The following is a 10,613-nucleotide window of genomic DNA, read 5'->3' on the forward strand; positions in this document are numbered from 1 at the left end:
TCGGCTGAGGGGCCCCCCTGTTGTCCCTGCCTCCCCCCCCCCCCGCCCACAGATCGTGCTGACCGAGATGTATTACGATGGCTTCCATCGCTCCTTTTCTGACACGGACGACCTGGACACGGTGCAAGAAAGCGACTGCATCTTTGCCTTCGAGACCCCGGAGATCTACCGGCCAGAGGGGATCCTGAGCCAGAGAGGTCAGTCTCTAATCTGGGAGAACCAGGTTTGATTCCTCACTTCTCCACATGCAGCCACTGGTGTGGCCTTGGGTCAGTGACAAGTTCTCTCAGAGCTGTTCTCTTAGGAGCAGTCCTCTCCTAAGAGCTCTCTCAGCCCCACCTACCCCACAGGGTGTCTGTTGTGGGGAGGGGAAGGGGAAGGAGTTTGTAAACCACTCTGAGACTCCTTTGGGCAGTGAAGGGCGGGGTATAAATCCAATATCTTCTTCATTTTCTTCTTCTTCTGGCTGGACTGTTTGAGAGCCAGTTTGGTGTGGTGGTTAGGAGTGTGGACCAATGTTCCCTCTAAGCTGTGGAGTCTCATGAGCAAAAATTCTACTTTGTGAGCTACTAGCATTAAAGTGGTGAGCAAGCCATTTGGCTCCTGCATTAATTAGTTTGCTCTGGAGCCATCCTTCCTGAGCTGAGACAAAAATGTGTGAGCTGGAGGATAAAAAACTGTGAGCTAGCTCACTCTAACTCATCTTAGAGGGAACACTGGTGTGGACTCTAATCTGGGAGGACCAGGTTTGATTCCCCACTACTCCACATGCAGCCAGCTGGTGTGACCTTGGGTCAGTTTCAAGTTCTCTCAGAGCTGTTCTCTCAAGGGCAGTTCTCAAGAGAGCTCTCTCAGCGCCACCCACCTCCCAGGGTGTCTGTTGTGGGGAGGGGAAGGGAAAGGAGTTTGTCAGCCGCTCTGAGACTCCTTCGGGTAGTGAAGGGCGGGATACAAATCCAGTCTCTTCTTCTGGGACTGTGGTGTTGTAACCCTTCTGAGTAGAGCAGGGAGGGTGGACTCCCACCAGATGGCCCAAACGTCGGGTGCTTGCTGCGTCCTCTGGCCCTGCCGTTTCTGCCGCTGGGCTCTTTCTGGTTGTGGCCCCGAGGGACTCTCTGGACCGCTGTCTGTGTTGACGCCTCTTCCGTGCCCTTCCAGGCATCCACGTGAACAGTAACCTGAACCACTTGAAGTATAGTGCTGACCCTCTCAGGACCCCTCCCTATCCTCCGGGGAGGCTGGAGAACTCCAACGCCCGGGGGCCGGCCGGCGACAAGATCGTGGTGCTGGTGTGCAACCGTGCCTGCTCGGGGCAGCAAGGAAAGAGGTAACCGCTTCCGAGGAGGAGGAGGAGGAGGAGGAGGAGGAGGAGCACTCTCTCTGGCCCACCCAGAGCTCCTAGAGTGGAGTGGAATGTTAAGGTGGGGGCAACGGAAAGCAAAGGGAACATGTTGTCGACAGCAGGGCTCGTTCTCGGTGGGGCCACGCAGCAGAAAGTCTTGGCTCATCTCCTGCAAGTTCCCGCGAGGAGCCCTTTTCTGGGAAGGGAGTTTTGAGTGGCTGCTGGAGGGCCAGGGTAGCAGGGGTGTGTGTGTGTGCCTTTGTTCTACAGCCTGACCGGTGTAAGGGGGCCAGATCCTCCCCCTGGGGAAAAGGGGCTCTGGGCCACAGCCCAGAGCTGGTCTTCCCTGAGGCGGGCGGGTGGCCTGGTTGCCGGTGCTGCCGCCAGAGTCGTGGGAAACGGCGTGTGTCTCCAGGAGTGCGAAGCCGCGGGCTGTGTGTGTGTGTGAGGGGCCAGCTCCGTAGGTCCTCAGGCGTCGCTGCTCCTCTGTGCAGGTTCGGCCACCCCTTCGTGCTGCACTTGGAGAAGTCGGTTCCCTGGGACATCCTGCAGAAGGAGATCCTGGAGAAGATGCAGTGTTACCTCCGGCCCTCGGCCTGCATTCAGGTAAAGCGGCCTGGAGCCTCCCGAGGAAAGGATTGTCGCAAAGGAAGGCCCCAGCCCTGGGGGGAAGGGGTGTGTGTCCCAGCCCTTCACTTACTGTCGCTTTACATTCGGCATTGTTTGGACGAATGGGTGGGGGGGCCAGCGTTCCCTCTAAGCTGAGTTAGTGTGAGCTAGCTCCCAGTTTCTTAGCCTCCGGCTCACACATTTTTGTCTTCGCTCAGGGAGGGATGGCTCCAGAGCAAACTGATGCAGGAGCCAAATCGCTCGCTCACAACCTTAATGCCAGGAGCTCACAAAGTAGAATTTTTGCTCACAAGACTCCACAGCTTAGAGGGAGCATTGGTTCGGAGAAGAGGGAAAAGCGGACTGCTGGAAGAACGCTTATCGGGGCCGCTCACGCCAGATGGGGGGGGAGGCCTCTCTTGGTAGGGGCTGAAATCCCTTCTGGTCTTACGGTGGGTCAGGGCCGTCCTGGTTGTGTCTGCCCGTGGACCAGAATGCACCAGCTTCGGACCGACGTGTGCCCAGGAGGAGTCTTCCCCCTCCTGCACAACTCTGTGTGTGTGCGTGTGCGCGCCCCCCCCTTCCGTGGCTTCAGCCCCTCAGCCCAGTGTTCCCTCTAAGCTGAGTGAGTGTGAGCTAGCTCCCATTTTTGTAGCCTCCGGCTCGCACATTTTTGTCCTCGCTCGGGAAGGGTGGGGCTCCAGAGCAAACTAATTCCTGCAGCAGCCCAATCGCTCGCTCACAACTTTAATGCCAGCGGCTCACAAAGTAGGATTCTTGATCACAAGCGTCCACAGCCTAGAGGGCACGTAGCCCCAGCCTGCCACGTCTTCTTCCACTCCCCACAGGTGTGCCCTTTCAGCCTGCGCGTGGTCAGCGCCGTGGGTATAACGTACCTGTTACCTCAGGAGGAGAGGCCCCTCTGCCACCTGATGGTGGAACGGTGAGGAAGACGTCTTCGTGGCCTGTCTGCATGTCGGTACACTGATGCAGGGGTGGGCTCCTCGTAGGCGGGCAGGGAGCGCGCCCTCCTGTCCGCGGGGAGGCATCTGGCCTGCCACTCTAGCCTTGCCGCCCATTTTGGGCCCTTTCTCGGGACGGGCTGCGTCTTCTCACTCTGGGTGCTGCTTGCGGAACTCTTGCCCCCTCTGGGACAGCTACGCCTGTCTCCTGGGGAGGGGTCAGCCCGTGGCGGCTCTGATTGGTCAGATCCGTGGAAGTTAAGTGAGCCGGGCAAACAGGGAAGAGCTGCTACCGGTGAGACTGGAGCCCTTGCCGCCGCCGCCTTCAGCGAAGACGTGGGGCCTTGTCTGCGGGCTTTCCTCTGCTCTGTGTGAGGGATCGTAGCCCTCCCCTACCGGGTGGACATACTAGGGGGACTGTGTCAGGGTAACGCCTTCATAGAATCACAGAATGTTAAGAGTGGGAAGGGACCTTGCAGGTCATCTAGTCCAACCCCCTGCACTCTGCAGGAGCAGAGCCGAAAGATAGCCCTACATACCTACAACATACCCGGAAGAGGGTCGTCCAGCCTCCTCCGCTTGGAAACGCCCAGCGAAGGAGCATCCACCACCTTCCGAGGCAGACTGTTCCACTGCTCAACCACTCTTATAGTTAGGAAGTTTCTCCCGATATTTAGCCGGTATCGACTCCCTTGTAATTTCCACCCGTTAGATCTAGTCTTGCAATCCAGAGTGAGAGAGAATAGATCCGCTCCATCTTCTACATGACAGCCCTGCAATCGTGTCCCCTCTAAGCCTTCTCTTTCCCAGGCTAAACAGACCCAACTCTTTCAGCCTTTCCTCATAAGACTTGGATTCCAACCCTCTCACCATCCCGGTTGCCCTCTTCCGGACACGCTCGAGCTTGTCAACATCTTTCCTAAAGCGTGGTGCCCAAAACTGGACACAGGACTCCAGGTGGGGCCTGACCACAGCAGAAGAGAGCGCAACCACCACCTCCCGTGATCTGGACACACAAGGCTTCTGTGAATGCATCCTAAGATTGCACTCGCTTTCTTCACAGCCACATCGCACTGCAGGCTCATGTTTAGCTTGTGATCAACCAGAACACCCAGGTCCCTTCCACATGTGCTGCTGCTGTCAAGCCAAGTCCCTCCCATTCTATATATACCAGGCTAGCCTGGTCTCGTCAGATCTCGGAAGCTAAGCGGGGCCGGCCCAGGTTAGGGCTTGGATGGGAGACCACTGATGAAGTCTAGGGTCCCTACGCAGAGGCAGGCAGAGGCAAACCACCTCCCTATGTCTGGCCCTGTCTTGGATGGCCCAAGTTAGCTCGATCTCACCAGATCTCGGAAGCTCAGCAGGGTCTCCTTCCCTGGCTAGTGCTTGGATGGGAGACCGAGGTCGCTGTGCAGAGGCAGGTAAAGCACCTCTGGACGCCTCTTGCCTTGAAAGGCAGGTCACACGTGAGGGAGGGGCAAGGACGGGTTTTGTCTCAGTGCTTAGTTCCCGCGGCCCTCTCTCTGACACGCCCAGGGAAAGGATGATGGCCACTTTGGGGTTAGGAAGTCATTGTTCTCCAGGCCACTTCGGCCGGGGATCCTGGAGGGGTTTTTTTGTCCTCTTCCGGGCGTGGAACAGGGGTCGCTGCGGGGGGGTGTGTGTGGGGGGGGAGGTATTTGTGAGTTTCCTGCCTTGTGCAGGGGGTTGGACTAGATGACCCCAGAGGTCCCTGCCAGCTCTATGATTCTGTGAAAACCCCGTGATGCGTCAGCAGGCTGTGACTTGATGGCGCTTTCCGCCCTCCCCATTTCCATGAAATACTTCGAAGGCCACGTAATATCGTTGTTTCTCCTGCACCTGTTGAACTGTTACACGTAATGCGTGAAGCTGCCTTAATCCGAATCAGACCCTCCGTCTGTCAAAGTCAGTCTAGTCTTGTCTACTCAGGCTGGCAGCAGCTCTCCAGGGTCTCAGGCAGAGAAAGGTCTTTCCCATCACCTCCTGCCTGGTCCTTTTCAACTGGAGATGCTGCCGGGGATTGAACCCGGGACCTTCTGCCTGCCGAGCAGAGGCTCTGCCACTGAGCCACGGCCCCTCTTTACAGCTCTCCAGGGTCTCGGGCAGAGAAAAGTCTTTCCCATCACCTCCTGCCTGGTCCTTTTCAACTGGAGATGCTGCTGGGGACTGAACCTGGGACCTTCTGCCCGCCAAGCAGAGGCTCTGCCACAGAGCCACAGCCCCTCTTTGCAGCTCTCCAGGGTCTCGGGCAGAGAAAAGTCTTTCCCATCACCTCCTGCCTGCTCCTTTACAACTGGAGACGCTGCCGGGGATTGAACCTGGGACCTCCTGCCTGCCAAGCAGAGGCTCTGCCACAGAGCCACGGCCCCTCTCTACAGCTCTCCAGGGTCTCAGGCGGAGAAAGGTCTTTCCCATCACCTCCTGCCTGGTCCTTTTCAACTGGAGGTGCCGCCGGGGGTTGAACCGGGGACATTCTGCCAGCCAAGCAGAGGCTCTGCCGCTGAGCCACGGCCTTTCAGGCTGGTTTCTGGCTCCTCTTGTGTAGACTGTAAGATGGTTGCGCGGGCTCTGAGTGGGTGCGCCTCTGGGCCCAGCCGGGTTCCTGCCGCGTGGTGCCACGGTGGCCTGTGAGAGAGTGATTCTGCAGGGCACCAGCGGGTGGCACGCTCTTCAGCTGCTGTGGTCTTCTCCCTGCAGGGCTCTGAAGTCATGTGGCCAAGGCGGGACCCCACACGTGAAGCTCGTGGTGGAGTGGGACAAAGAGACGAAGGATTAGTAAGTGCCGTGCCTGGCGATGGGGAATGTCTGTCTGGCCCCAAACCAGTGGGGGGGGCAGCTGCAGTGATCCTGTTCCCCACACTTCAGCAGGGGGCAGCCCGGCCCGTAGATCCGTGTGCCCCGAAAAGATTCTGTTGGGCTGTTTAAGGGAGCATAGCAAAGAAGGGGGTGTCAGATCCCTGCAGCAATCAGTTCCCAACAACTTTCATTCAAAAGAGTAAAGTTTATAGAGGACAGTAAAGGCAGGTCCTCTGTGCCTACATTCTGTGTTAGAACTACTGGAAAGCACGCCAGCGGGGAGTTATATGTAATTCGGGGGGGGGGGGGTCCCTTGAGGGCCCAGGTCCAATCAGGGCACAAGCAAAAGCCCGCCTAACCTAACGGGTCTACGTTCCCAGGGGGAAGCTGTAACAAGGTACAACAAGGTCACCAGCTGAGGCTACATAGATAAGAAGAGCACAGAAGAAACGAGATTTGATTTTATTTATTTAACTTTTATCCCGCACTCCCGGCCAAGGCCGGCTCAGGGCGGCTTACAGAAACAGAATAAAATTCCAACAATACATACAAAAACATAGTAACAGGTAATATAAATACAATATTAAAACCAAACATAATAATAAAGTGCTAGCATAAGTTCCTCACTTTTTTATCGTCAGCTCCACTGGTCTACTCAGTTGTTGTAGGCAGGTCCTCTGTGCCTACATTCTGTGCTAGAACTACTGGAAAGCGTGCCCAGCGGGGAGTTATACGTCATTCAAAGGGGGTCCCTTGATGGGCCAGGTCCAATCAGGGCACAAGCAAAAGCCCGCCTAACCCAACGGGTCTACGTTCCCAGGGAAAAGCTGTAACAAGGTACCAAGGTCACCAGCTGAGGCTACATAGATAAGAAGAGCACAGAAGAAACGAAACTTAAGATTCCAGTACAGAGCCAGACCAACCTCCCCCCCCCCCCCAGTCATGGCAGCCGTGCCAGAGGCAGCACACCGCATGTATTAGCTTTAAAAAGTAACGCTTACCGATTGCTCATGCGGAAAAGGAACTGGTCCTTTGGAACAAACACACACGGTCTAGCTCCCCTAATCTGCGTGTGGTCTCTTTGTCTGAGCCCCGGGTGAGAGTTAGAACAAAGAGCAGGAATTTGAGGAAAGGTTAAGGCACTTAGGGCTCTTTAGCTTGGAGAAACGACGACTGAGGGGTGACATGATTGAGGTTTACAAGATTATGCATGGGAAAGAGCAGGTAGAGAAAGAGGTACTTTTCTCCCTTTCTCACAATACAAGAACTCGTGGGCTCTCCATGAAATTGCTGAGCGGTCGGGTTAGAACGGATAAAAGGAAGTACTTCTTCACCCAAAGAGTGATTAACACTTGGAATTCACTGCCACAGGAAGTGGTGGCGGCTACAAGTATGGACGGCTTCAAAAGGGAATTAGATAAGCATATGGAGCAGAGGTCCATCAGTGGCTCTTAGCCACAAGGTATAGATAGGGGCTCTGGGGCAAGGGATGCTCTGTCTTCTTGGTGCTTGGGGGGGTCAACAGTGGGATGGCTTCTGGTGTCCTGGCCCCACTGCTGGACCTCCTGATGGCACTGGTATTTCTGGCCACTGTGTGATACAGAGTGTTGGACTGGATGGGCCTTTGGCCTGATCCAACATTGGCGTCTCTTATGTTCTTATGTTCTTAAAACTTTCTAAGCCTCCTCCACCCCTGGGACATCTTCAGAGCTATCGATCAGCCAATAGGCAGCCCCAGTGCCTGCTCATTATGCGGAGGGTCACCTAGACTCCGGCAGGGAAGACGTGACGGCTACTCTGCTGGTCCTCAGGCTGTCTGACTAGGCCACCCTCGCATATGCATAAGTCAACAACACATTAATCCTTCCGTGACATCAGGAAAGGCACTTGCTCACCTGTCCCGACAGATTCGTTCTGGCCATGCAGGACTGCGGCCTCCCCTTGAGTGGCGGAGGGTCGGGGTGCAGCTGGGCCCGGGCTGGACTTGCGTCCGATGGCGGGTGCGCCCTCCTGGCCTGTCGGGGGCCGGCTCTCTCTCTCTCTCTGCAGGGCGGGCAGAGGGGGCTCAGCGTGGCTGTTCTCCTCCCCGCAGTTTGTTCGGGAACACGGAGGACGAGTACATCCCCGACGCGGAGAGCGTCCACCAGCAGAGGGAGCTCCACCGCCAGCCACAGTGCTGCTCCTTGGCTCAGTGCTTCCAGCTGTACACCAAAGAGGAGCAGGTGAGAGGCGGGGCGGGGCGGGGGCAGCCTACCTGGCCCCACACGGGCCACGCAGCTCTCTTCCGGCCGTTTCCCGGATGTGCGGAAGGGTGCCAGTCGGGCCCCTGGCCACGTGGCAGGGCTGTTTTGCCTGCCGTCTTTGTCCCAGTGCAAATCCGCATACAGCCCGACAGCCCGTTTCGATGTTTTAATAACATGCATTATCTCAGCCTGGTGCTGCCGTTTGAGGAGTGGTCTCCTGCTGGTGGGTACCCCCCTATGCCAGTTGGGTGTGGTGGTTAAGTGTGCAGACTCTAATCTGGGAGAACTGGGTGTGATTCCCCACTCCTCCGCCACTTGCAGCTGCTTGTGTGACCTTGGGTCAGTCCCAAGTTCTCTCAGAGCTGTTCTCTCAAGAGCAGTTCTCGAAAGAGCTCTCTCAGCCCCACCCACCTCACAGAGGGTGTCTGTTGTGGGGAGGGGAAGGGGGAAAGGAGTTTGTCAGCCCCTCTGAGACTCCGAGTGAAGGGCCAGGGGTATAAATCCGATTTCTCCTCCTCCTTCCCCCTGCATCTCCCTTCCCCCTGCCTTTGAGAAGCAGATCTTGCCGGTGCCCCCAGCCAGCAAGGCACCCGAAGGGGGGGGTGTGCGCGCGCGCGCGCATGTCTCTAACCGCAGCCCTCTCTCCTTGCAGCTGGCGCCGGATGACGCGTGGCGCTGCCCGCACTGCAAGCAGCTGCAGCAGGGAAGCATCACCCTCAGCCTCTGGACCCTCCCCGACGTCCTCATCATCCACCTGAAGCGCTTTCGGCAGGTAGAGGCGGGCTCGCTCAGGGAAGAGCCTCCTCGTGGCCGGCGTGAGCGGAGGCTCCACCCATGGGGCAGCAGTCTGGTGCTCTCCGGGCACCCGGGGGCGGCCTGTTTGCGTGCAGGGGCGTCCCGTACTCAGCCTGCAGGGCCCCGTGTTTGAAAGGCAGGCGTTCAAGGCCTGTCTGCCCGTCGGGGAACCGAGGATCCGGGCCTCTTTCCCGCCCCCCCATGCGCCTTTACTCAAGTGAGGAGAATGATGGCACCCGCTCCTCTGGCCCACATTCTCCTGAGCACGGTCAGGGCACATGCGCTTGCCACTTCGGTGTCGTGGTTGAAGTGCAGGCGGACTCTAATCTGGGAGAACCGGGTTTGATTTTCCCACTCCTCCTCCACTCGCAGCCAGCTGGTGTGACCTTGGGTCAGTCACAAGTTCTCTCAGAGCAGTTCCCTCAAGGGCAGTCCTCGAAAGAGCTCTCTCAGCCCCACCTGCCTCACAGGGTGTCTGTGGTGGGGAGGGGAAGGGAAAGGAGACTGTAAGCTGCTCTGGGACTCCGAGTGAAGGGCCAGGGGTATAAATCCGATTTCTTCTCCTCCTTCTCCTCCTCCGCTGGCCGCCTGACCCACGCTCCCTCCCCACACAGGAAGGAGACCGGCGGATGAAGCTGCAGAACATGGTCCGGTTCCCGCTGGCCGGCCTGGACATGACGCCCCACGTGGTCAAGCGGAGCCAGAGCAGCTGGAGCCTGCCGTCCCACTGGTCCCCCTGGAGGCGCCCCTACGGCCTGGGGAGGGACCCTGAGGACTTCATCTACGACTTGTACGCGGTCTGCAATCACCACGGCACCATGCAGGGGGGGCACTACACAGGTGACCGGGGCTGTCTTCTTCCCCACCCCACCCCACCGGGGGCTCTCTGGCTTTCCCCCGCTTGCGTCCCCCACGCCCCCCTCCCACAGCATGCGCTCCCTCTCCCCTGAGGAGGAGGAGGAGGCTCACCCACAGCCACTGGGGGGTGTGTGTGTGCACGTGTGTGTGTCTGGATTTCCTCTGCCTTGCCTTCCGTTGGTGCAGCTCCCTGGGGGTCTGTTTCTTTGGCCTTCCTTCCGCTTGGCCGGCAACTCTCAGCCTTTTCTGTTCTCCCCCACCTTATGGGGGAAGCGTCGTGGGTGCGGGAAGACGCGGTTCCATCTGGCCGCCGCACCTGCAGTGCGGGCCTTCCCCCCCACCCCGCAGCGCACCGTCTCACGCAGTGGGCCTCCTCCCGCAGCCTACTGCAAGAACTCCATCGACGGCCTGTGGTACTGCTTCGACGACAGCGAGGTGCGGCAGCTGGCCGAGAACGAGGTCTGCCGGAACACGGGCTACATCCTCTTCTACCAGCGGCGGACGGCCATTCCGTCCTGGTCGGCCAACAGCTCGGTGGCAGGTACGTCTCGGGGCGTGGGCAGGGGGGAGCTGGTCTGAGTCTGGCTCCCGCGGCAGTGCCGTGGGGTTCCCTGTCTGGAAAAGCAGGCGGATGTGCTTGTGCGAAATGGGGCTGCCTCCTGCCAGATTCGCCGCTCAGTTCCCACCCCCCAGCACCTCTCTCTCCCCCCCAGTGGAGCGGGCTGGAGATCTCTTCTTCTCCTGCTCCTTCTTCCTGTTTGGGAGCCTCTCGTCCCGTGTCGTCCGGTGGCTTGGAACCGGAATGGGCCCCCTCCCAAGAGCCCCCACCCTGGGCGCGCCCTCCTCTCGCGTGGCTCCCCTCCCAGCCCGCCCAGCACCCGTCCGGCCGGCTTTGGCGGAGCGTCCTCCTCTCTCTCACCGGGCTTCCTCCTCCCTCCGCCTCTCCCCCCCCCCCCCCCGCGCACCCCCCGCCCCTCCCTTGTTGGC

General features: G+C 58.6%; 1 protein-coding gene across 1 annotated transcript in view; it reads left to right on the forward strand.

Annotated features, from left to right (window-relative positions):
* The window catches only part of USP31 (ubiquitin specific peptidase 31), a gene marked incomplete at its 5' end in the record, with an annotated part of 36,381 nt that overhangs the window by 22,460 nt on the left and 3,308 nt on the right, over nucleotides 1–10,613 (forward strand). The window contains 9 exons of the mRNA XM_015429730.1: nucleotides 53–197; nucleotides 1,159–1,327; nucleotides 1,837–1,948; nucleotides 2,800–2,894; nucleotides 5,632–5,709; nucleotides 7,823–7,952; nucleotides 8,626–8,745; nucleotides 9,383–9,608; nucleotides 10,009–10,167. Coding sequence (XP_015285216.1) covers nucleotides 53–197; nucleotides 1,159–1,327; nucleotides 1,837–1,948; nucleotides 2,800–2,894; nucleotides 5,632–5,709; nucleotides 7,823–7,952; nucleotides 8,626–8,745; nucleotides 9,383–9,608; nucleotides 10,009–10,167 — 1,234 coding nt within the window. The remainder of the gene's footprint in view (nucleotides 1–52; nucleotides 198–1,158; nucleotides 1,328–1,836; nucleotides 1,949–2,799; nucleotides 2,895–5,631; nucleotides 5,710–7,822; nucleotides 7,953–8,625; nucleotides 8,746–9,382; nucleotides 9,609–10,008; nucleotides 10,168–10,613) is intronic.

The sequence above is a fragment of the Gekko japonicus genome, unplaced genomic scaffold, assembly GCF_001447785.1.
Source record: "Gekko japonicus isolate JY-2015 unplaced genomic scaffold, Gekko_japonicus_V1.1 scaffold894, whole genome shotgun sequence".
NCBI lineage: Eukaryota > Metazoa > Chordata > Lepidosauria > Squamata > Gekkonidae > Gekko > Gekko japonicus.